Source organism: Macaca mulatta, chromosome 14 (genome assembly GCF_049350105.2).
Source record: "Macaca mulatta isolate MMU2019108-1 chromosome 14, T2T-MMU8v2.0, whole genome shotgun sequence".
NCBI classification, from domain to species: domain Eukaryota; kingdom Metazoa; phylum Chordata; class Mammalia; order Primates; family Cercopithecidae; genus Macaca; species Macaca mulatta.
The window spans coordinates 54,818,362-54,841,900 of record NC_133419.1 but is presented as its reverse complement, the minus strand read 5'-3'; the positions used below and the strand labels follow the sequence as shown (position 1 = coordinate 54,841,900).

General features: G+C 45.3%; 1 protein-coding gene across 47 annotated transcripts in view; it reads right to left on the bottom strand.

Moving 5' to 3' along the window:
* The window catches only part of IRAG1 (inositol 1,4,5-triphosphate receptor associated 1), a 125,609-nt gene extending 105,258 nt beyond the window's left edge, over positions 1-20,351 (bottom strand). For 20 of the 47 annotated variants that reach the window (XM_077963368.1, XM_077963371.1, XM_015114867.3 and 17 more), the window contains exon 1: positions 19,878-20,154. Coding sequence is in view for 28 of the 47 variants with exons in the window: in XM_015114867.3 (XP_014970353.3) it covers positions 19,878-19,944 (67 nt within the window). In the remaining 19 variants the exon portion in view is untranslated. The other 27 variants (XM_077963369.1, XM_015114870.3, XM_077963353.1 and 24 more) reach the window with 8 other exon arrangements.
* Between the last annotated feature and the right edge of the window lie 3,188 nt (positions 20,352-23,539).

Genomic DNA, 23,539 nt, shown 5'->3' with positions numbered 1-23,539 from the left:
AATGTTCATAGTAGCACTATGTATAATAGCCAAAACATGGAAACAAACTCAATGTCCATAAAGTAATTAATGGATGAATAAAATGTGGTATATTCCTACAATAGAATCTATTCAGTCATAAAAAGGAATGAAGAGCCAGACTCGGTGGCTCATGCTTGTAATCCCAGCACTTAGGAGGCTGAGGTGGGCGAATCACTTGAGGTCAGGAGTTTGAGATCAGCCTGGCCAACATGGTAAAACCCCGTCTCTACTAAAAATACAAAAATTAGCTGGGCTTGGTGCTGCGCGCCTGTAATTCCAGCTACTCAGGAGGCTGAGGCACGAGAATTGCTTTAACCCAGGAGGCGAAGGTTGCAGTGAGCTGAGATCATGCCACTTGCACTCCAGCCTGGGTGACGGAGTGAAACTCTGTCTCAAAGAAAATGAATGAAGTAATGATATGTTTTAAGTTTCATGCTAAAGTATGAAACTTAAAATGAATGAAAGGATGAACTTGAAAATATTATGGTAAGTGAAAGAAGCCAGTCACAAAAGGCCACACATATTATTTTATTTATATAAAATGCCCATAATAGAGAAAGCTATAGAGACAGAAAGTAAATTAATGGTTGCTTAGGGCTGGGAGGATGGGGAAATGAGACGTGACTGTTAATAAGTATGGGGTTTCTTTTTGGATGATAAAAAATATTCTGGAATTAGATAGCTGCATAACTCTCTGAATATACTAAATTCAGAGATGATGGCTGCATAACTCTCTGAATATACTAAAATCCATTGAACTGTACACTTTAAGTAAGTGAATCATATGGCATGTGGGTTATATTTTAACAAAGCTGTTTAAAATTTTTTTCTAACTTCCATTAAACAAAAAAAAGAGAGAAGGAAGCTAGCTTTGGTCCTTAGTGCCTTGTGACCTCTCTGGGCATAGATTCCTCAAACATAAATATTAGACATTAAGCTCGGTGATTTATAAGGTGCCTTCCATCTCTGAAATTGCTGAGTGTACATAATGTAAGAAAACAGGTTGAGGAAAAGAGATAGATTATGTGTCTAGGATGGGCTTGTGTGAGGTGAAATGAAGGAGGAGGCAACAACAAGAAGATTAAGAGAAATAGAGATGAAGGGGCAGGGACACGGGCTCAGAGAGACAGAAACATGGAGACAAGACTACACCCCAAAAGAAAGACAGACTCATTGGGATGAATGTGCAGATTACTCATCTGTTCTTCCATTTAACAGATATTTACAGAGCGTCTACCAAGTGCCAAGCTCTGTGCAGTAGTAAACCAGGTAGACCAGGGCACTGAGCTCAGAGGTAAGAGACATAGCAGTAAGCAGGCAATTTGCAAGCAAGCACAAAGAGCGAGAGCTGGGATGCAGTAGTTCAAGATGCTCCAGAAGTGCACAGATGCAACACACACCCCACATCACTCAACATGCACAACATTCCCAAAGGTAGAATCATTTTTGTAGGGAGAGCCACTCCTCATCTGAGGCATTTAGAGTTCTGCTGCAAAGACATTCAAATAAACGGGTTTTTACAAGTATGGGCACGAATGGGGGTGACACCTTTCAGTTCTCACCCTGAAGTCGCTATAAAAATTAGGCTGAAGGACAGGACTCATCCCTCACTCCAGAGCTTCCCAGTACTCTTTCCCTCTCATCGGGAGAGACTGGCTTTGGAAACAGAGAGGAATGTGGCCTACTACAAGCACACTGCTCCTCTGGGCTTTCAGCTGGAAACTTCCCAGAACACATTCTGTTCCACGCTCCTTTCATCCCATCCAGACCTGGCGACCTGGCCCAATAAAGGTATCACATGTTGCCCCTTCCTCTGTCTTGTGGCTTCTCTGCTGCTGACAGGCTCATGAAAGGGAATTAAAGCTCCACAGAAACGTGACTGCTCCCTGCACAGTGTCAGTTCCCTGCCTGACTCAGATTCAGCCTACTCTGAGGAGGGAAGGTCAGGGACGTTTTTGGATATCTCTTGCCCGGGTCCCTCTTCTTCTAACTCCAGATTTAGCAAGAATCCAAGCTGCACAATATTCCTGAAATAGCCTCAAGTCTTATCCTAAGATGAGGGTTCATCCCCTCATATGAAGGATTCCCTTTGGAGAAGATGTTGGGGGCTTTGGACACCGTGTACTGCCACACGAATAGGAAATGCAGAGTGACCCGGAGCAGAAAGGAGTGGGCACCGCCCTGTGGATTCTGGACAAGCTGCACCAGTACTGGGCTGGGAAACAGCCCTTGGGCTCCCTGAAGGCCTCCCTGGCTGTGCACCATTTGGAGCAGCAGTGAATTAATGTGATTCAGGCTCCAAAAATAGTAGCCAGAGCATCTAAAATTGCTTACCACCCTGGGCTGGGCCAGTCCCCTGGGAATGTCAGCATTTCTAAAATGTCCCCATTCACCCAGAGTGCCTTTGTCAGACCCCAAGTGGGATCTGGGCCACTGTTAAGCTCTCCTGGGTCCGTTGGCTCCTGCCCGATTCCCCTCTACTGTGTCACGTGCTCTGCCTCCCAAAGAGGAAATGCTAATTTATGCCTGCCACTTGTTGTTACCAGGTCCAAGAACTTTAACACTGCAAATGACTTGCAAGGGCAGAAATGGCTCCTTGCAGAAGTAGCCTGGGTGGCTCTCTATCATTGAGTTGGGACTTAATTCCTAATAATGATGACTGGGGAAGCAGAGTCACCTGAGGAACCCTGAGCGTCTGGTCTGCTGCTGATGCCACAGGGAGCCATTTCCACAGTGGCTTGTCTTTCTCTGATAAAATTATTTTGAAATCTCAGGGAATTTCATCATCATGAAGACTTGTCACTCTAGGCCTACCTCAGTGCCTTTGCACATCCTGTGCTCTATGCAGGAAACACCCTTTTCGCCCTCTTTCCTGACTGACAAATGCCCCTTCATCCTCTTATGTAGCGCCTTCCTGAGAGTGGGAAGCTGCAGTCTTTACTAAGTTTGTCAGCAATGAATGCTCTGGAATGGCCACCTTCGCCCAGGTTACACTCCCATGCCTAGAGATTCACACCCTGCATTCTTCTGCACACTGATCAACCATGATTCTCAGCTGCCTTATTTATGGACAGGAGTGAGGAAGGAACAAGCCTCTCCCCTGCCTCATGGAGGCTGGCCTCCCAAACAACTAAATGGCCAGGATCTGTAACCACTGCATGGGCTTCTTGATTTCAATGCACTTTGGGTATCTCTCTGCCTAGAGAATCGTGATTTGATCTTTATGATCATGTGCTTTAGTTCTCAGGTTCTTAGCTGTGATGCTCGTACTGCCTCTTAGTGGCTTCACTTTGCCTCCCTAAGAGATTCCAGAAGAGCAGAACAGAGAAAGTGATGGAGGGGTGAGAAGGAGGATAAGTTAATCTACACCTTGGCTTATTCCTATGCAGTGGGAGAAAACAGTTTCCACCTCAGAGTGGTTGAGAGGATGACATGAGATGTGTAAATGACTCAGCACAAAGTCAGTACTTTGCGGGGACAGCTGCATTTTTGCCCATGTGGCCCCCAGTCCCCCTTCTTCTGGTAACAGCAGCATATTCATCACACTTGTGCTTGGGATGCGGGTGGTCGACCCCACTGTGGAATTGGAGCTATAACACTGGACTGGCCCCACAGAATATCCCATGCTCCCAGCTCTGGGTTGTAATTGAGGAATGAGCACATGACTCAGACCAGGTCAATACATTCAGTTCGGTGGCTTCTGTTGGAACTGTTGGAGGAGTTCTTGCTGCAAGCATTGCTGAAAGGATAGGCTGGGAACTGCAGGTGCCACAATGCCACCATGCAGGAGAAGTCACCTAAGAATACTTCTAATACCAAGGAGAGCCGAGAGAGAGAGGGAATGAGGCCATGGACCCAGCCATGTCCAAAATTGCCCTAGAACTCTCAATGATACGATCCAGAACATTCTGCTAATTTGCTAATCTAATTTGAATCCGTTTCTACTCCAGGCAAACCAGAATCCTGGCAAATGCAAAACTCAATATGTTTGGAGGTTCACCCTTCTCACGGCCATTGCTCTGGGGCGGGGGTGCTCCTTGGCCTCTGCAGAGACAATGCCACAGCTCATCTCTCCATCCTCAGTCTCTCGTTCTTCAGTCTTTTACTGCACTGACTGTTCTCAAACACAGGTTTAAAAGATGCCTTGACTCCCCACTGCCTGGAGATCATGTCCCAACTTCCTCAGATCCACCTGCAAAGCTCCACATCTGACCGTAATTCCCTTTGCGCATCTCTCCCATGACCTTCCCCTCTGGGTCCATGCATACTCTGTGCCCCACTCATGCCAACCTCTTCCCCACTCTGAAATGCTCCCTCCACTCTCCCAACCCTATCCCTTTCCCAGGAAGTTCCTCACTTCCTTCTTACCTACCTGGCAGATCCACAACTACCTTCTCTTCCAAGAAGGCTTCATGGATGGCCCCAGACTGAGTCAATGTCTCCTTCTCCTGAATCAATGTCTCCCTTGTACATACTATAGTACCTCTTGGTGGTTATGATGTGAGAGTAATTTATACATTTTTTTGAGAGCAGGGAGCATGTCTTACTCCTTTCAGGATCCCCTGGGACACTTGCACAAGATTTGCTCACTCTAGACCCTCCGTGAATTTTCTGACACAAGACTTTGGCTTCCAGCTGACAAACCCTGACTACCCTGTCACCTCCCCTTAACCATACTGTAGGAGAGGGGTGCCTAAACTTTGGGTCACGTTTCCTCTTCACCAGTAAGCTTCTTTTTTAAAAAAAATATTATGATAAAATATGTGTGACATAAAATTTATCATTTTAACCATTTTAAAGTGTACAATTCAGTGGCATTAAGTACATTCACAATGTTGTGCACCTATCACCCCTACCTAGTTCTAGAACTTTTTCAATATCGCAAATGGAAACTCTGTACCCAGGAAGCAGTCACTTCCTGTTCCCCCTTTCCCACAGGTCCTGCCAACCACGAATCTGCTTTCTATCTCTGTGGCTTTAACTGGTTTTGGATAGTTATATGAATGGAACCATACAATATGTGACTTTTTCTGTCTAGCTTCTTTCACTTAGATGTTTTTGAGGTTTGTCCACATGGTAGCATGAATCCATACTTCATTCCTTTTTATGGCTGAATAACATTCCATCATATCTATCTATCTATCTGTCTATCTTATCTTATCTATCTGTCTATCTTATCTTATCTTATCTTAATCTTATCTTATCTATCTATCTATCTATCTATCTATCTATCCATCCATCCCAGATTTTGTTTATTCATTCATCACGTGATAGGCATTTGGGTTGTTTCCTCCTTTTGGCTATTGTGAATAGTGCTGTTACATTGTTATACAACTTTTGTTTGAACACCTGTTTTCAATTCTTTTGCATATATACCTAGGACTGGAATTTCTGGGTCATATGGAAATTTTACATTTACCAGGAAGCTGCTTATCCTTGCTCTCCCCAAGCCTCACCAACATAGTGGGTCTATTTAACTGCCTTCACCCTGAGAGAGCCCAAGCTTCTCAGAAGGAAGGGATTTCATCTTGTCATCTCCCAATGGCAATCCTTAAAGGATGTTCTTAGTTTTTAATACTGACCTCTTGCTGTTTAGAGCTTTCCTTTGTCTAAGACATTTCAGACATATGATTTAATTTGTTCCTCACAGAAATACGATAAGAAGGAAACTATTATGTCTGTATTTTAGATGCGGAGGCTGACAGATTCAGAGGATGAAGTGATGCGGCAAGGCCACACGGCCATTAGGAGCCCAGCTGAGACTGACCCCAGCCCACTGCCCTTTCCACGCCACCACAGTAGCCCTCTCTCAGTTTGCCTTTTTTCCCAAAGTCTTTGTAAAATACCCACCTTCTGAAATGTATTCTCAGACCCACCATTGTTTAGAAATGCCCTCTTGGTAGGCGACTGGTCGATGTTGGCACAGACCTCTGCACACACTCTACCAGTTGGCACCTCATTTATAATCGAAGCTTTTTTCCTGGGGCAGATTCTGCCTGTACCAAATAGACCAGTGTTTACCTTTTCTGGGTCTTCTGTCACCTTCTGCAATCCCAGGTTAATGTTCCCTTTTGATGCTGCTATGAGTCTAAATCTGAGTGTGCCCCACAAGCTCAACCTCAGCTCTCTAAATTTCCTCCCTGTTCTTTTGTTCAACCCAAGGTCAACCCAAGAGTATCCCCTTCCCTTTCTCAGGAGGAAACTATCCTTGGACCGAGGGATCCCCTGACCTCTTTGGAGTAGAAAAGAGGCACAAGGTCCTTCAGCCTGACATGGTGAAGTTGTCTATCCTGCTCCTTGGAAGCTTCCAATCTTAGTGTCCTAGTTCTACATGAGACCAGGGGACTGTAGAAATAAGAAAAACAGGCAATGATAACAATAACAACATTCTATCCATCAGAGGCGTAGAGCTTTTTAAAAGCATACGATTCAGTGGCATTAAGTACATTCGCAATGTTGTGCACCTACCTCCCTTATCTAGTTCCAGAACACTTTCATCATCCCAAATGGAAACTCTGTACCCATAAAGCAGTCACTCCCTGTTCCCCTTCCCCCCAGACCCTGGCAACCACAGATCTGGTGCTTAGTGCTTTAGGCATATTTACTCATTCAATCCCCCAACTGCCCTATGAGGTGGATGCTACTTTGCAGATAAGGAAACTGAGGTTCAATGTGATGCTGTGACCTCCAGAGTTACAGAGCTAATGGGTGGCCAAACAGGGATTGAAGCCTTCAGAGCCATGCCTTCCCCACTCTGGCCCACTGTCTGTCTCTCAGGCAGAAGCTTTGTGAGCTGACCTGGCTCACTGAGAGCCTTTCTTAGCAGTTCTGCAAGCAGCGAGAACTCTCTAGATGCCATGTGATCCATCCTGTGTCCACCCAAGTAGGGATACCACTAGCCACTTTTCCCAAAGTTGTATAGAGTTCTATACAACTCCAGTTCTGGGCGACGTTGTCAGGAGCTCTGAAAAGAAAGGTTATGTGTTTCATTATATTTGGAAATATCAGCAGGAGATAGGTTTCTGTCTTGCAGGACATCTCAGAGCCTTTAAGAAGCAAATGTGCAGTATAATCTCCAAGAGGGGTGGGAAAGGATATATTTCCCAAATTTATTTGACCACGAAATGTTTTTCCAGGGAGTATCTCAAAGTGTCCTCTTTAAAACTCCACTCTGGGCCAGGCATACTGGCTCACACCTGTAATCCCAACACTTTGGGAGGCCCAGGCAGGCGGATCACCTGAGGTCAGGAGTTTGAGACTGGCCTGGCCAACATGGTGAAATCCTGCCTCTACTAAAAATACAAAAATTGGCCAGGCATGGTGGCGCATGCCTGTAATCCCAGGTACTCAGGAGGTTGAAGCAGGAGAATCAGTTGAACCCAGGAGATGGAAGTTGCAGTGAGCAGAGATTACACCGCTGCACTCCAGCCTAGGCAACAAGAATGAAACTGAGAAAGAAAGAAAGAGAGAGAGAGAGAGAGAGAAGAAAGAAGAAAGAAAAGGAAGGAAAGGAAGGAAAAGAAAGGAAGGAGAAAGAAATAGCCACTCAGAAATGCCCTAAACCCTCTCAGGTTAGAGGGTGTCCAGAGGTGAGAGGGGACAGTAATTTTGTCCATTGGCCCTGGAGCTGTGCTGCCTGGGTTCATATCCCAGCCCTGCCATGTGACCTTGGGCAAGCTGCTTCAGCTCTCTATGCCTCAGTTTCCTCACTTGTAAAACATGGATAATAATAATCGTGTGAATTAAGTAATATAAACTTCTTAGAACAATGCCTTTCGTGACATAGGGCTCACAAAAGTCTTAATAAGGTCCTTGGGGCCGGGCGGGTTGGAGGGGGCAGTGAGAGGGGTTATGTTACCTATGATGCATAAAACTGTAAAATCCAGATAATCAATGAAAGATTACACAGATAGCATGGTTTCATGGTCCTCAGGGAGGGTCAGTGAGTTCCAGTGGGAGGAGAAAGTGCTATGCAGATGTTAGTTAGCTGCTTGATCCATTTTCCTGGGTCTTTTCAAGTTCACCAGGTCTCATCTACTTAGGGAGCTCTTAGGGGGTGCCCAATGCCTTCTGGAGGCCCCTCAAATTCTGGTGCCTATGAGTTTCATCCCTTCCAAGGAACAGAAATCCTGTCCTTTTGTCACCACCCACTACTCCTGTAGGGCATAGTCATCTGCTCCCAGAGCTGGAGACTTTGGAGAAGCTGGCCCTACAGTGTGAGAGGAGAGGGGCCAGGTTCTAGTGGCTGCCTGGACCATCGTTTCCAATCTGAGCAGTAAATATCTAACGCATGAGTCAAGAGCCTTGTTAATAAAAAGGAGAATAAATAGACATTCCCTTTAGCAGTAAATTAAAAAAAAAACAAAAAACACAACCTTCCATTAACTTTGGACCCGATGCCAGTTCTAACTGTCACCAAACGACTTGAATGGGATTGTAGAAAGCAAACAATAACAGTTGACTCTTCAAACACACCTGCAGTCCTCCTGCTTGTCACGGACAGTGCCCAGCACAATTATTACTCTGGGACAGGCTCCATTAAGCAACTATTGGGGTGAATCACTGGGCCTTCGGGGGTGAATGGTTCACAGATGAGGAAAATGAGAACTTGGAAAGAAGATTTGATTTGCTCAAGAGCACAACATGAGTTGAAGGCAGAACCAGGTCTACAACTCAGGACCACTGCTTATACGCTGTCTTCATTTCAGCCTAGGAAGTGGCACCAGGGATGGATGCTGGAAGACCTTAACTGCCCTTAAACCTGAGCGGTTTCATTCATGCGCGCATTTGTTCATTCACTTAATGTCCCTACCAAACGCCTGCTGCAAACTTGCCATGGTGCTAGCTTTCCTTAGTACCTTTCTATAAACCCATAACGATCTAACCCTTTTTGACATCTTATTGTCCCAGCTCTACTCTCTCCCAGCCTGATAAACTCCACATATGAGTTTCTATCTGTTGATGGGCTGCATGCACTTTGCACCAAGGGCAATATGGCCTTGGCTCTGCCACTTTCTAGCTGTGTAATCCTGAGTGGACTACTCAGCCTCACAAAGCCTCCATTTTCTCATCAGTAACATAGAGTTATTATTATAACCTGTATCATAGGATGCTGCAAAAATATGGGATAATGTACGTAAAGAACTTAACATAGTATTTAGCTGGTGCTCAATAAATCACAGGTGTTACAGAAATAAGCACATTATTATTGTTCTTGACATGTGAAACAAGTCTCTGGAGATTCAGCAAATGGAATCTTCCCCTCTGGGACTCTAAAAAGTCAGGCTCTCTTTGTTCATATGCCTAAGCAACTTTTGTGCTTTATAAACTATAGGAATCGTGATATAGGGACAACTTGCCAAATGTTTTCAGGTCTAATGCAACAGATCCTTGATGTCTATAACCAACCATATCTTTTTTTTTCCTTTCTGGGCCCAGCTGGCCTGAGAAATAGTCTTCCTCTAAGTCTGATAAGGTCTGTGAACCCCAGACCTGTTAGGAATGTTGGCTATACATGGAGATAACCACAAGGAAATGGGGCTGCCCTCCAATGTATTAAAAAGGTTAAAAAAAAAAAACCCTATACCCAATGGACATGATTAGTTACCTATGGAAGTAACCCAAGAAATTCTCTGTATATGGGGTTGCAGAGTTGGGAGGCTTAACAGACATCTCTAGAAGGCAGGACAGAAAGACAACTTTAAATAAGTAGGTGTTGACATTCTTCGAAGACACTTTTACTTTAAGCAATTTTCCCTTCTTTAGTACGAACCCCTGTATATGACGGATGGCTTCCCCATGACCACATTTATACCCCACAATCCTGTCCCCTGGCCATGACTGATTGATCCTGATCAAAGCTGGACTTATCAGATTATTTCTCTCAAGAACTAGAGACCAGGAGCTTCTGGAACCTAGTCAAACTGGGCCTGTGGCCTGGGCAGTGGTCTTCAGAGTAGAGTATGTCATCCAGGGAATGCAGGATGATTTGGTGGGATATAGGAAGGAAATTTAAAATAAAAACCTTCAATTTTTAATTAAAAATAGTAACAAAGTACACTTCTTAATATTTAATAAACAGGTTGGCAATGGTGCTGGTTCATGTATTGAAAGGCCACTGTTACGTCCAGTTTGTGAGCTGTTATAAGGGCTCACGGGGAGTTCTACAATGTTACGGAACTGATGTAGCACCCTCATGTATCCATTTGCTTTCCCTGAAGGGTGACACAGTTTGTGGGTGCCCATGTAAGTAGGTTAATAAAACATATTTATCTAGTTTTAACCAAACCTACTATCATAAAATGGGTATGCGGCTTCAAAGGCTTATGCAAAAAAAAAAAAAAAAAAAAAAAAGTACAATGAAAATACTTCTACCAATAAAGCTAAAAGTAACTCTCAAAAACTTTTTTACAAACTAGTGGATGAAACTGAAAATTTAATATAATAATTCAGGAAGTAAGGATGTCCCTCTTCCACATGAGGTATCTGAGTTGGTTTTCCTCTGCCCTCCTTCCCTTTCTCTCTGCTCTGCCCCCTGGTTCTCTGCTGTGTGCTTCAGGATGACACCTATGGAATGTATAACCTGGGCTCTTTTGCTTGCTGGCTGAGTTTGGCCAATGGACCAGTAGGGGATGGGAGGAGAGAGAGGCCTGGGCCTTTCCTTCCTTGCTCCAGCACCACATCTCTGACAGTGACTGTGCCTCTCCTTAGCTACAGCTCATTCTAGATGGACCCTCTTCCCTGGCTGTTGAGCTCACTGGCTTCTGGTAACATGATTTTCTTCTCTTTCCCCTTGAAGAAGCACATAGAGTCATGACTAAAGAACACTTATTTAGAGAAAGCAGAAAAGTCATTGACACTGTTTAAAAAAAAAAAGCATGATTTTCAAAATATTATTTCATCTTTCTTATTCTTTAAAAAATTCTATTTTTATATGTTTTATAAAGTAAAACATTAGTACAATAGCTCATGAATATGATTTATAATAAAGAAATATACATAAATTGGAGGTGCGTGCTAAAAAAATTTTCTCTAAACTAATAAGATGCAACATCCAAAATACCTGAAGACCACTCCTGTAGAGAAAAGGCTGGCAAGTTCCTACTGCTGGGACCCGAAAGCTGCCCTGGGTCCTGCCTTCCTGAGGCATTGCTGTCTACCTACCTTTTCCTCTGATTTTCTCAAATACCTTATAATAAATCCCACTTTCTCTTAAGTGAGCCAACATAGGTTTCTGAGACCTGGCAATCAAAGAACTTTAACCAATATATAGGTGGGATCTGCAATTTCTTGTGTGCTGGAACAGACTATGTAAATATCACATAATAACCACCATTGTATAGAGCATTTTTCTACAGCAAAGAGAAAGGCTTGTCCAAACTTCCCAGAGGAAAGAGGCCCTTCCTGAGCTCTGGGGAAGTCTCTCTGCTGCAGGCAGAGGTGGCTCATCAGGCCGCATCACAGCCTAGGTGACCCACCCCTCAGAACTTTCTGCCTTCCCCTCATTGGAAAGGGCTTCTCTCCCATTATATATCGGCACATAGACATTCAGCATTGTATACTTGGCTGGGTGCAGTGGCTCACATCTGTAATCCCAGCACTTTGAAAGGAGGCTGAGGCAGGTGGATTACTTGAGGTTAGGAGTTCGAGACCAGCCTGGCCAACATGGTGAAACCCTGTCTCTAGTAAAAATACAAAAAATTAGCTGGGCGTGGTGGCACACGCTTGTAATCCCAGCTACTTGGGAAGCAGAGGTTTCAGTGAGCCGAGATCACACCACTGTACTACAGCCTGAGTGGCACAGCAAGATTCCGTCTCAAAAAAAAAAAATTAAAAGAATTGTATACTTTAGTAATCTCAGTGCTTTAGGAGTTTGAGACCAGCATTGGCAACATAGCAAGACCCTGTCTCTAAAAACAAAATGTTTAAAACATAAGTCAAGTGAGGTAGTATATGCCTGTAGTCCTAGCTACTTTGGAGGCTGAGGTGGGAGGATCACTTGAGCCAAGGAGGTCAAGGCTGCAAGTCAGCTGTGACTATACCACTGCACTCCAGCCTGGGGGTCAGAGTGAGACCCTGCCTCTCTTGAAAAAAAAAAAAAATTGCATACTTCAGTCTCTTGTGAGTTTGATTATTGTGAGTCGGTCTCTGCATAAGCAATCAACTAACCAATTCCAGGTCACTAACCAGGCTTAGGGATAGGTCCAGGACTCTAGAACAGCCCCAAGGTGATGCTCCTTGGGGAAGCCTCTTAGAATCCAACTAGCCTGGTTTTTCTTGACACCTAGCCTTATCATCATTGCCTTGCAACCTACATCAGGGACCAGTTAGATCTCAGGTGGGAAACAAGAAAGATGTCTTAGGTAAGAAGCCCAGGAAGACATTACATTCTTTCTAACATTCTTTCTACCATACCCATACAAGTCGAAAATATAACAAGAGAGTCCTTGGGGAAACCTGACCATTTGGGGGTATCCAAAATAGAGGAGACCCGTGTGTTCAATATTAATCTGGGCTCCATAATAATAATTACTTATTGGGTACTTATTCAGGTATAAGTACTTTAGATCTAGCAATCCGTATCATAGGTAAGGGGACTCAGAGGTTAGATCATTTGCCCAAGTCAAACAGTAAGTTGTGGGGCTGGGATTTGAACAGACTGGGTGACCTTGGCAACATTTATAGACTTTTAGGGCACAAATCTTGGTGAGCCATAGAAAGCGACTCAAGACACACAATGTAGGACATGGCATTTCTTGCCAGTAAAAAGCTTATGATTCTAAATTTGTATTTTTCCTTCTAAATAGAGGAAGGAACTTGTTCATAAACAAGATTAGGAGACCTGATAAAGATCGTTACATACTGAAAGAAACCAAGAGAGGTGCAAAAAAGAGCAAGCCTAGTGGGGAAGCTGCTCCAGTGTCCTGCCCCAATAGCTCTGGACCTCAGCTCTGAGCAGCAGCACTGGGACCTCCAGGGTCTTATAGGGGCAGGAACGAAGGGTCAGGCATTATCACTCTGTCCCGCAGCCGGGCCTATAGGCCACAGAGAGATGGAAAGAGATGGGGCGTGGTGGTCTGATGGTTTTGGTTAGACTCTCATTCTTCTCATACTAGTTACTATCCTCCTTGAATCAGTTTGTTCACATGGCTAAAGTACAGATTTAATGAGATATTGTATAAAATGTGCCTGGCACATACAAACTTGCTCAAACAATTGTAGTTCCTTTCCCATATATTTTCTCATCTACCTGTAAGAAGTAACCCAGAAGAAAGGAGTTAAGTGATCACTTGCTCCCTGTCTGGAGTTGCCTAAATGAAACTTCTGTGAAAAAAGGAAAATTCATCCCCACAGATACTTCTAGTCAGATGCTTGCCTTGTCTAAGGAAGGTCTCTGCATTAAACAAGTTCCCCACCAGGCATCTCTGGAGAAAAGGTGAGGATTGATCAACTGGAAAAGGGAGGAGAGGGGGTACCCATGGGACCATGTGGCAACTCCTGCAGCCTTGGCCCTGCCTGTCTCTCACTAGGGCAGGGCACAAGTCTCACCAGGTGCCCATGAGAGACCAGCCTTGCAAGTGGGCTTTAGCCAGGCCCTCACTGTGGTACCCCAGAGTTCAGTGCCAGGCTCTTCCATGCCTGGAGAATGGCTATCTGATGGTGAGTTCTGAGAAATGTCTGCATGAAGAGCTCAGCCCTCCCTCTTCTGTTTCTCTAGGGAATTAGCTGCTTTCAGGGGACACACTTTCTGCTCTGTTTCTCCAAGCTTTAATATTTAAAGGGCCCTACTTTCCCCAGTGAGCATCCCATAGGGCTGGGGGATAAATCTATTCAATACAGTATTAGAAAACCTACTTGCCTGTTGATCCAAACCACATTCTCCAATACCAGCTTCATCAGTCATAAGGGTGATATTAGTCTCTGAATTCCCAACAAGCCTTAGAGCTTCAGTGAAGGAGGAGGTGTTATTTATTGGGCCTCCTTAAAGACTTCACCAGATACAGATGCCCAATCCTCTTGAGAGTAAGTCCACCACTCTACTTGGGGTGTTTTTGGAGTTGAGAATAGGACCCAGGATTGTGCATGGTCAGAGCCTCAAACCCAGTACAGAAGTCTTCTTGCTGGAATCTCTGGAGGGGAACAAACAGGGGCTAGAAATAATAAGAGCTAACGTATACTGAGCGCTAAGAATAGACACTGGGCTAAGCGATTTAACTTTGCAAAATGGACACTATCATTACTGGGCGAGCATCCCAAACCTGAAAAATCTGAAATCTAAAATGCTCCAAAATCCAAGACTGTCTGGGCACTGACGAGACATTCAAAGGAAATGCTCATTGGAGCATCTCAGATTTTGGATTTTTGGAATTGGGACGCTGAACTGGGTAAATATGATGCAAATATTCCGAAATCCAAAAAAAAAAAAAGTGAAATCTGAAACACCTCTGGTCCCAAGCATTTTGGATAAGGGATACTGAACCCATATTACAGGAGAGGAAACTGAGGCTCCAACAGATTAGGTGCAGCTCAAGGGATACAGCTGGTCAGTGGCGGAGCCACACGGTCGCTCCAGGGTCCGCACTTTCCATAGGGACACTGTGCTGCCTCCATTACAAGATGTCATCTCCCCACTCTGATAATAAGAGAAGAGCTGGCCAACACTGAGTCCACCTCCTGACTCAGGGTCCAGGGTTATTTTCACCACACCTGTATGAGCAAAGTCGTGGACGTCTTCAGGCTTTCTTCTCCTTCTGATGAGCCAGCAACCTTGGGGTCTCTGGAAACACCCTCTTGATTGGCTTGTCAGCCACAGAACTCCTCTCTGTGTCCCTTCCCTGGTGGCCACTCTGGGAACCACATCCCACCCCTAGAGCCAGGCTGTGTGCAGTGTATAGTCTCATCCCTCCCAGCCTCTCTCACTGAGCCCATTGGTTCCTAAATTCCTGTTGGTTTTGCTGGGACGACTCAACTTCCCCAACACCCTGCACTCACCAATACCGGGATTCCACCCAGTTCATACAACCCGATTTCCACCAAGCTGTGGTGGAATGACCTGACTCATTCATACACCATGCTCACAATTTTTGCCATGTCTGTGTTTCACTTATGCATTTATTTACTTAATATTCTTTCATTTAAGGAGCAATGGGCCAGAAAATGAAGACTGAAACCCCACTTGGCCATTTACTAACTTTGTATTGTTAGGCACGTTTCTTACCCTCTCTGTGCCCCAGTTTCCTGATCTGTATAAGGAGGACAATGACAGTAACTACTTCAGAGGGTTGCTGTGAGGACTAAATGAGCGACTGCAGGTAAAGCATTAGGAAAGTGCCTAGCACATGGCACACACTCAACAAGTGTTAGCTACCATTGTCATTACTTTTATTTAAAAGGGAAACTTCATATTCCTACCTTAAATGGATAAAGCAATACCACTTACCACAAATAGAGTTATAAAAATAAATAAAATGAAAACAGTTATTAAACCTTAGGTAAGGCCTGCTCTCATTTTGTCAAGAAAGGAAACAAACAGAAAGATGTTGAAGGCATATGAGGCTTAAATGAGGGTGATCAACCTTTTGGATTTGTCCAGGACCTGTGCCAATTTTAGCACTGAAGGTCCTGCAGCAACTCTCATTCCTGGGTGGCCCTGGACGGTTGGTCACCCTACCTCAAATAGAGGCTTTCTCTCCTTCATTTAAAGGAATAAAAAGAACTTAAGAAGGAATAATGTTCTTACAATGTGATGTTGTGTGTTTAAGGCTGGGTCCGTATCCCACATACAATCATCTTGCAGAGCAAGCCCACACCACACAAACCCACCTCTGAGAGCTAAGTCTCCAAATGCTATAAATCTATGGAAAAGCCGTCACGTCACATGTGCTACTGAGAAAGTCCCCAAAGAAAAATTACATTTGTAAATGCCAAGAAGAGGAACGGTGATTAAATTGCTGCACTGCTAAAATGACTCTATGTTATAAAACCATTGAAAAATCATGTTTTGGAGAATCTTCAATGGTATGGAAAAAAGGATTATATTAGAATGCTCAGTTGTAAAAAGCAGACTAAAAAATAATATATACACTAAGACCCTAGTTTTACAAAATATAGAGAAATGTAAAGAAAGAAACACACCATAATATAAACAATACTTATCACTGAGGAATGGGATTCTAGAGGGTTTTTTTATTTCTTTATATTTATTTCTGAATTTCTTATTTATATCCATTTCTGTATTTTCCAAGAAAGTCTGGCAAAGAACATGCATTACTTTTTTTACTAGAAAAAACTGAATAAAAATTACAAATTACAAATAAAAAAGTAATAGGAAGAAAGTAACCAGAGCTGATTAAGCCCAGCCTTAGCAGACTTTTTTTACATCTGTTCCCTGCTAGGAAAAGTTTTCAGTCTGGCCAGGTGCAGTGGCTCATGCCTATAATCCCAGACTTTGGGAGGCTGAGGTGGGCTGATCACTTGAGATCAGGAGTTCAAGACCAGCCTGGGCAACATGGCAAAACTCCAACTTTACTAAAAATGTAAAAATTAGCCAGGCATGGTGGTACTCCCTGTAAGACCCAGCTACTTGGGAGGCTGAGGAATGAGAATCGATTGAACCTGGGAGGTGGTGGTTACACCACTGCACTCCAGTCTGGGTGACAGAGCGAGACTCTGTCTCCAAAAAAAAAACAAGTTTCCTGTCTGAACAACTGTCCTCTGCTTTCCACCTCCCCTGGAGAAAGTCCTTGCAGAGAAGGCAGGGCTTGTCCAGGGTCACGGGCATGGGCTGCCTCTGCTAAGACTCTGAATTTGAAGGCCCATTGATGAGGCTTCCCTGGACTGTCACCTGAACTCAGAGTCTAGCCTCCAAGGTCCACAGGACTAACATGATATCCCCTTTCCCTCTATTCATGATTTTCCCATGATTTGGACTGTGACACTCAATAACTGCCCCAGGACCTAAGTTACTAACTGGAGGCAAGGTGACATCTAATGCAGGAAGTACCCACTTCGGACCAAGGTGGCTTGAGCTGGAGTCTACCACCTACTGGCTGTATGCTTCTCTCCTCATCTCTAACATGAGGCTTAAATTAAATAACAGATCTAGCACAGATCCTGGCACAAAGTAGGAGCTCAGTTAATACCAGTTTTCTCCCCTCTTTCCTTTTGTATCACTATCTGAGAACTCAGCTCTCCATCTCCCTCTTCTGACTCAGCTCCCCAAGGGGCAGGGGCAGGGCCAGAGTCTAGGGACCCCAAGCTCTCTTCTCCCTATCTACCCAGGCCTCTGCATCTACTCAGTCAGCAAACAGAATTCCTCTGCTGATAATAAGCCCCAGAGAAAGTGGCTGAGGGGCAGTCCAGGCTCTGTGAAGTGACCCAGGAGAGGAGGCAGGGGGAGAGAGGTGGGTAACTTCAGGCCCCGACATTGTATTCTCTCAAGTCAAACTAGATGAATCTGATCATCAGGCACATGTACAAAATCACCCTGGGGCCCTGTATAACCAGAACCCACTTTATGAGCATTGTGTCCATGTGTTCACAGAAACGTGGTTGAACCTGAGTACTTTGTGTGCTCCCAGCATCATTCTTGGTGCTAGACACATAGCGGGTGAGGAACAGGATAAGGTCTCTGCCCTTGCAGGGCTCAGTCTGCTCCTCCAGGAGGTGTGGGGTGCTTCTGCCCACCTCTGTTACAAAGGCTTAGAGGAGAGACGCAGGGCTTTTTAGAAAGCTGAGGACCCATCATGTATAGTTCAGCCCATCGGGCAAGGAACCTAGCTTCCTTACACAGACCCACAGAACTCCTCATCCCCAAACCATGAGCCCTCTCAGCCTCCCAGGGATTCAGTTTCAAGTAAGTTTCACATGGCCGTAACTTCCCTACCCAAGATACTATTTAAATTCCCTGTTTTGTCACTTGGTGGCTGGGTGAGCTTGGACGAGTCATTTAACATCCCCTAGCCCCAGTGTCCTCACCTGGAGCAGTGAGGTAAAGACACACCCCTCATGGCATTCTGTGAGGGGCATGCAAAGTCCCTTGTGGAAAGCCTCAGATGCACCGTGTTGCAAGGGGGCCAGTGATTCCCCCGCTGCACTCTGACACGAGGTCCCAAGCAGAGGGGAGCTGACCATGGAGGTCAAGAGCCTGCGGAGACCACAACCTGGGGCCGAGCACCAGCTGTGCAGCCTCTCTGTGCTAAAGTGTCCTCTACAAAACCAGGGTGGAAAGAATGACTCCTGCTTTGTAGAGCTGTGGGAGTCATGAGTTACTGTATGGGAAGGGGAACAGTGTTCAATACACAGTAAGAACCATGTGTTTATTTTCTTGCGGAAACACATTTATGGGGATAACCAATCATGTCGTAGCAGCTAGCACATGGTTATCCTTCCAAGATGATAAAGGACACAGGAATGCCTCCCTTACCTCCAAGCATAAAGATAGGTACATCTGCTGTGAACATAAACAGCCACCCACCAAACATGCATGCGCGCGCGCGCACAAACACACACACACACACACACACACACACACACACAATGGAATCATTGATGGCACAAACATGATAATGACAATGGTTTTCTCCATTAGGTCAAAAATTGCAAGACACAGTTGGAAGTAGGATCATACCCTGGCATTCACGGCTGTGTTGAGAGGCACGGGCACTGGAGTTAGAGTCATACAGACCTGGGTTTGAGTCCTAGCACCACTCCATCTTGGTAGAATGACCTTAGGCAAGTGACTTAACCTGAGTTCCCTCCCCCATAGAAGTGTTGGGGTAGGGGAGTGCAGGGGGATGGGCAACTCCACCTGCCTCACTAGCATGTCATTGTCCCTCTGTGGGGGCAACACAATCGTTGGCAAGTCCTGACTCCTTTGGACCCCCCAGCCTCACAGTCCCGGGAAGCTTCCTCCTTTTCCCTGCAAAAGACCCTGCTCAGACCAGCTTTACTTCCCTGCGCCACCCCGGCGAGCAGCCTGAAAAGTGTTAGGAAACAACAGCTGCTGAGTTCTGGGAGGCTGGAGCGCTGGCCAGGGGTCCCAGACCCCGGGCTGCTGTTTACTCAAACTGCAGAGCCTCTATAGCCTTTACAACTGTTTCCTGGGCAGGAGGGAGCAAGACAGCTGGGCCTCTCTCTGGCCTCTGGCTTCCACTGGCTTTTCCTCTGGAAAAAGCCAGTCCAAATGCTGCTCACTCTAGGAATCGCTTCAACTCGGAGCCCTGGAGGAGAGCAGGGCCAGGCATGAGCCGGGCACATACACCCCCTCTAGGGAGCGGGGAACTGCACAGGCCAGGGGAAGCTGGAGACAAAAGAGGAGACAGGGACAGAGATAAAAACAGGGGCTGTGACCAGAACATAGGATGGGAAGGGCAGGGACAGAAATAGGGGCAGGGTTAAGGATCTAGACAGGTCATGCCGCCCAGGTTCAAGGCAGAGGGGCGTAGGGGGACAGAGAGAGAGAGACATGGGAAGCACAGAGGGGAGAAAGCCCTGCCTAGCAGACTTGCCTAAGCTGAAGACCCCATTGTTGCCACAAACGGGCCCACAGGAAAGCTACGGGTTGCAATCGCCTGTCACGACCCACATTTTCACCCTGAGCTGTGCACACTTTCCAACAGCAAGCAAAAGGAGCACAATCTAGTTAAGTTAGGACTGGCAAGATTCACTTCTGATTTAAAACTTAAGACAGCAACAATAAAGATACTCAGCTGAAATGCCACCCAAGAAAGCCAGCTCCCCTGGAAAGTTAAAGTTTAGCGCCCCCATCCCAGCACCCTGTACCTTTAAGGAGGAGAAGATTCCCTCTGCTTCCCAGCCGAAGAGGCAGGTTATTCTAGGATATAGGGGAGGCTTACCTAAAACTGAGTTATTCTCCTTTCCTCCTCTGGCCAGCCTCCCTTCACTCTGGGGAGCTTTTACCATTTAAGGTCAATGTTACATCTGGCTCCGGAGCTCGGAGCCGAGAAGCCTCTGGCTGTAGAACCTCGGCCGCACGCCTCCTCTGAGAGGGGCTGGGACTTAGAGCCGAGAGCTCCTCTGGGAGCCCCCTCCGGCCTGGCTCGGGGCATAATGGCAGGGAAAGCCGACCAGCTGGCCTCAGGGTTCAGGGCAGGCTGGGCCTTTGGGGCAGTCGCTCACCCTGGGCCCTTCCGATGGGTATCCACACAGCAGATGGCAGTCCCCATGGCAACTCATGCCACTGGACACTGTCCTGGCTGGACGGGGACAAAGGGACCCTGCAGATCTCGCCACCCGCCTGGAGCCTCCAGCAAGCATGTGAGCCTGGAGAAGACCCTGGGCCAGCGCCAAAAGAAACTGGGAATGGTTCCTGTCCTGGGGATTTGGGGGCAGGGGCTGCTTCCACTGCGTTAAACTCTTGGGATTGCCAGAGAGAATGGCCTGGGAGATTCAGCTACTCCCAGACTTACCAGACTTGGCACAGGCCCCAGGGGTGTCAACCCTGCTCCTCCACTTAACAGCCTGTGGTCTTAACATCGTGGAGCCTCAGTCTCCTCATCTCTAAAGTGGGAATAATAATGATAATGCCTAACTCACTGGGTAGTCAGGGGATTAAATGAGATATTAGTCAAGTGTTTAACACACTGCCAGCATCTCATAGAGCTAGATCAGCACGAATGAGCTTCCTGCCCCTGCCCAGGAAATCCACACCCTGTCCATACACACTCTTCACCTGCCTTGGGTATAGGACCCGCCCAAGACCAGGGTCATGGAACTCCAAGCTGGCGGCAAGCTACATGGGGACTTCAGCCCCTTCTGTGGTTAGAGCGGCACAGAGAAACCCTAGGTAAAGTTGCTAGATAAATTACAGGACACCCATTTAAATTTGGATTTCAGATAAACATGGGACATACTTGTACTAAAAGACTGTTATTTATCTGAAATTCAAATTTAACTAGTCATCCTCTATTTTTGTTTGATAAATCCCGGAACCCTAGTTTTGGCCATCATTAGCCATCTAGAAAACATTCAGTATTCATGGTAGAGAGCACTAGGGATTGGAGCTCCAAGGCCTATGGCCTCAAGCCCTCCTGGCAAACACAGTCCTTATGCTCAGCTCCTGGCCACAGATCAGTGGTGCAGCAGTGGCAGACGTTCTCCACTGAGCCTGGCCCACTGAGCCTCCATCCCTTCCTCAGGCATGTGGTTCTGAGGAAGTCCTGTTTTTTCTGTGTAGTTGTTGTAAGAGAGATCACTAACAGGGGTGTAGCGCATGAAGTCTGCTACCCTCATCAATAATTGTTTTTCGTAAATGAAACCAGAGCAGGCTGTCTTAGGTAGTAGCCAAGCTTTCTCTCAAGTGTCCACACCTGTCCACGTGGAGGTGCAGGCTCCCCACACAACCCCCGTCCCCTGCAAAGCCACATGGCAGTAACTACTAGAATTGCAAGTATATGGTATAGAAGGAACCGACCAAACTCTTCAGTGCTGTTTCTCCAACTTCAATGTGCATTAGAACCCCCAGTTTTGAAGCTCCTTGGGCTCCTCTTTCAGAAATTCTAATTCTATGGATCTGAAATGGACCCAGAAATCTGCATTTTAGTGAAGACCCTTGGGTGATTCTTATGCACTTGGTCCAAGGATCCCACTTTAGGGAATGTTGCTTCAAAGGTTGATCTTATGAGTCCAGCAGCAGGTACTACAGGGACAATCAAAATCAGAAGTTGAAATGGAACCTAGGGCTGGCTCTGTGTGTGTGTGTGTATGTGTGTGTGTGTGTGAGAGAGAGAGAGTTCAAAATCATATATTGTATTGAGCACCTACTATATTCCTAGCATTAGATTAGATGCTTTACATAAAAGCACTCTATGTATCCTCACAAGTACCTATGCCTTTCCTTTAAAGGAAACCGAGGCTGGAAGAAGTAAAACAACTTGCTTGATGTTCCGCAGCCAGTAAGTAAGTGACAGTGCTGAGATGTGAATTCAGGTGGTCTATCCCTAAAGCTCTGTCCTCTTTATCATGCTGCCTACCCTTCAGCCAGGGTTTCTGAACCCAGGGTTCATGGATGACCTTGAGGGATCTCTGAGCCAACTGACATTGCATGTAAGCCACTATGTGGTTTGTGTTTCTCTTGGGTAAAGACCCACAGCATTCACCACACAAAGGTATCACCAAATAACTTTTTAATCATTGCATTAATGATACCATTTTATAAAACACATGACTGGTCAGTGTGTAAAAATGGAACAAGTTCTATAGAGGATAACTTAGCACTATCAAGATTATACCCTTTGACCCGATTCCACTTCTAGGAATTTATTCTATAAACACACTCCCACACTTGGGAAATGACAAATGAACAAGGTTATTCATTGCAGCGTTATTTACAAAAGCAAAAGGATTGGAAACAACATAAATGTCTAGCAACTGGGGCCATAAAAGAAGATGGAGTGCAGCCACAACAAAGGGCGAGGAAGCTCTTGGTGTACTGACCTGAAAAGACTCCAAGATACATTAAGTAGAAAAAGTAAAATAACAGTGTCTATCAAATGCTACTATTTGAATGAAAAAGAGTGTGTGTGTATGTATTTTAATATGTACATATATTCACACAAATACATATATACACTTATGTTCATGTATACATACAAGTTCATATGTGAGTATGCATATCATCTCTAAAATTAGCACGAGAAATGAATAACATTTAGATTAGTTGCCAATGGGGAGGAAAACTAAGTAACCGGGGTAAAGACTGACCATGGTACGCCTTATTGATACATTTAAAGTTTTGAATTGTATGAGAAAACGTGTTTACATTCACAAATAATAATAAAATAAAAGCATTGCTATAAACAGGGATTTACTCACTTCATCTTCCAGCACTGCTTCCCCCAAGTGTCAAAGGGTATTGGCATGATCCTGACTAAAGGTTATTATAATTTTTTTTATTTCTTACTTTGGAATAATTATAGATACACAGGAAGTTACAAAAATAGTACAAAGAGTCCTACATACCGTTTACCCAGCTTCCCCAACGGAGACATCTTACATCAGTGTTGTACAGTATATTTCAAAGCCAGGAAATTGGCACTGGGATGCTACTGTTAACTAGACTACAGATCGTATCCTAAAGGTTATTTTTAAAAGCATAAATTTCTCACAGCTCACTCATCCATTTAAAAATACTTATTGGGCACCTTTAGTGCGCCAGACATCATGTTGGACAAGGGGATGTGGCAGGAACTCCTCAGACCCATCCCTCCCTCGTGTCAGGTAGACTAGTAAAGGCGATCCCTTAACTCCAGTGGGAATAGCATCATGGAAGCCTGGGATCCAGCAATGCAGAAGGAGTGCTGACCACAATTCTAAAAAAGGAACTGTGTCCCTTGCTATCATGGAGCTTCACAGCTTGCCCAAAAGCTGACTTTTAATCCTTAAAAGAGCATGAGCAATTACTCTGGCTATATTTATCCTTGTTCCTGGAGCCACACAGGGATTTGGCCTCGCTCTACCAAAATCTTCAGCTCCTCACTCATTCCCATCAGAGACAGTC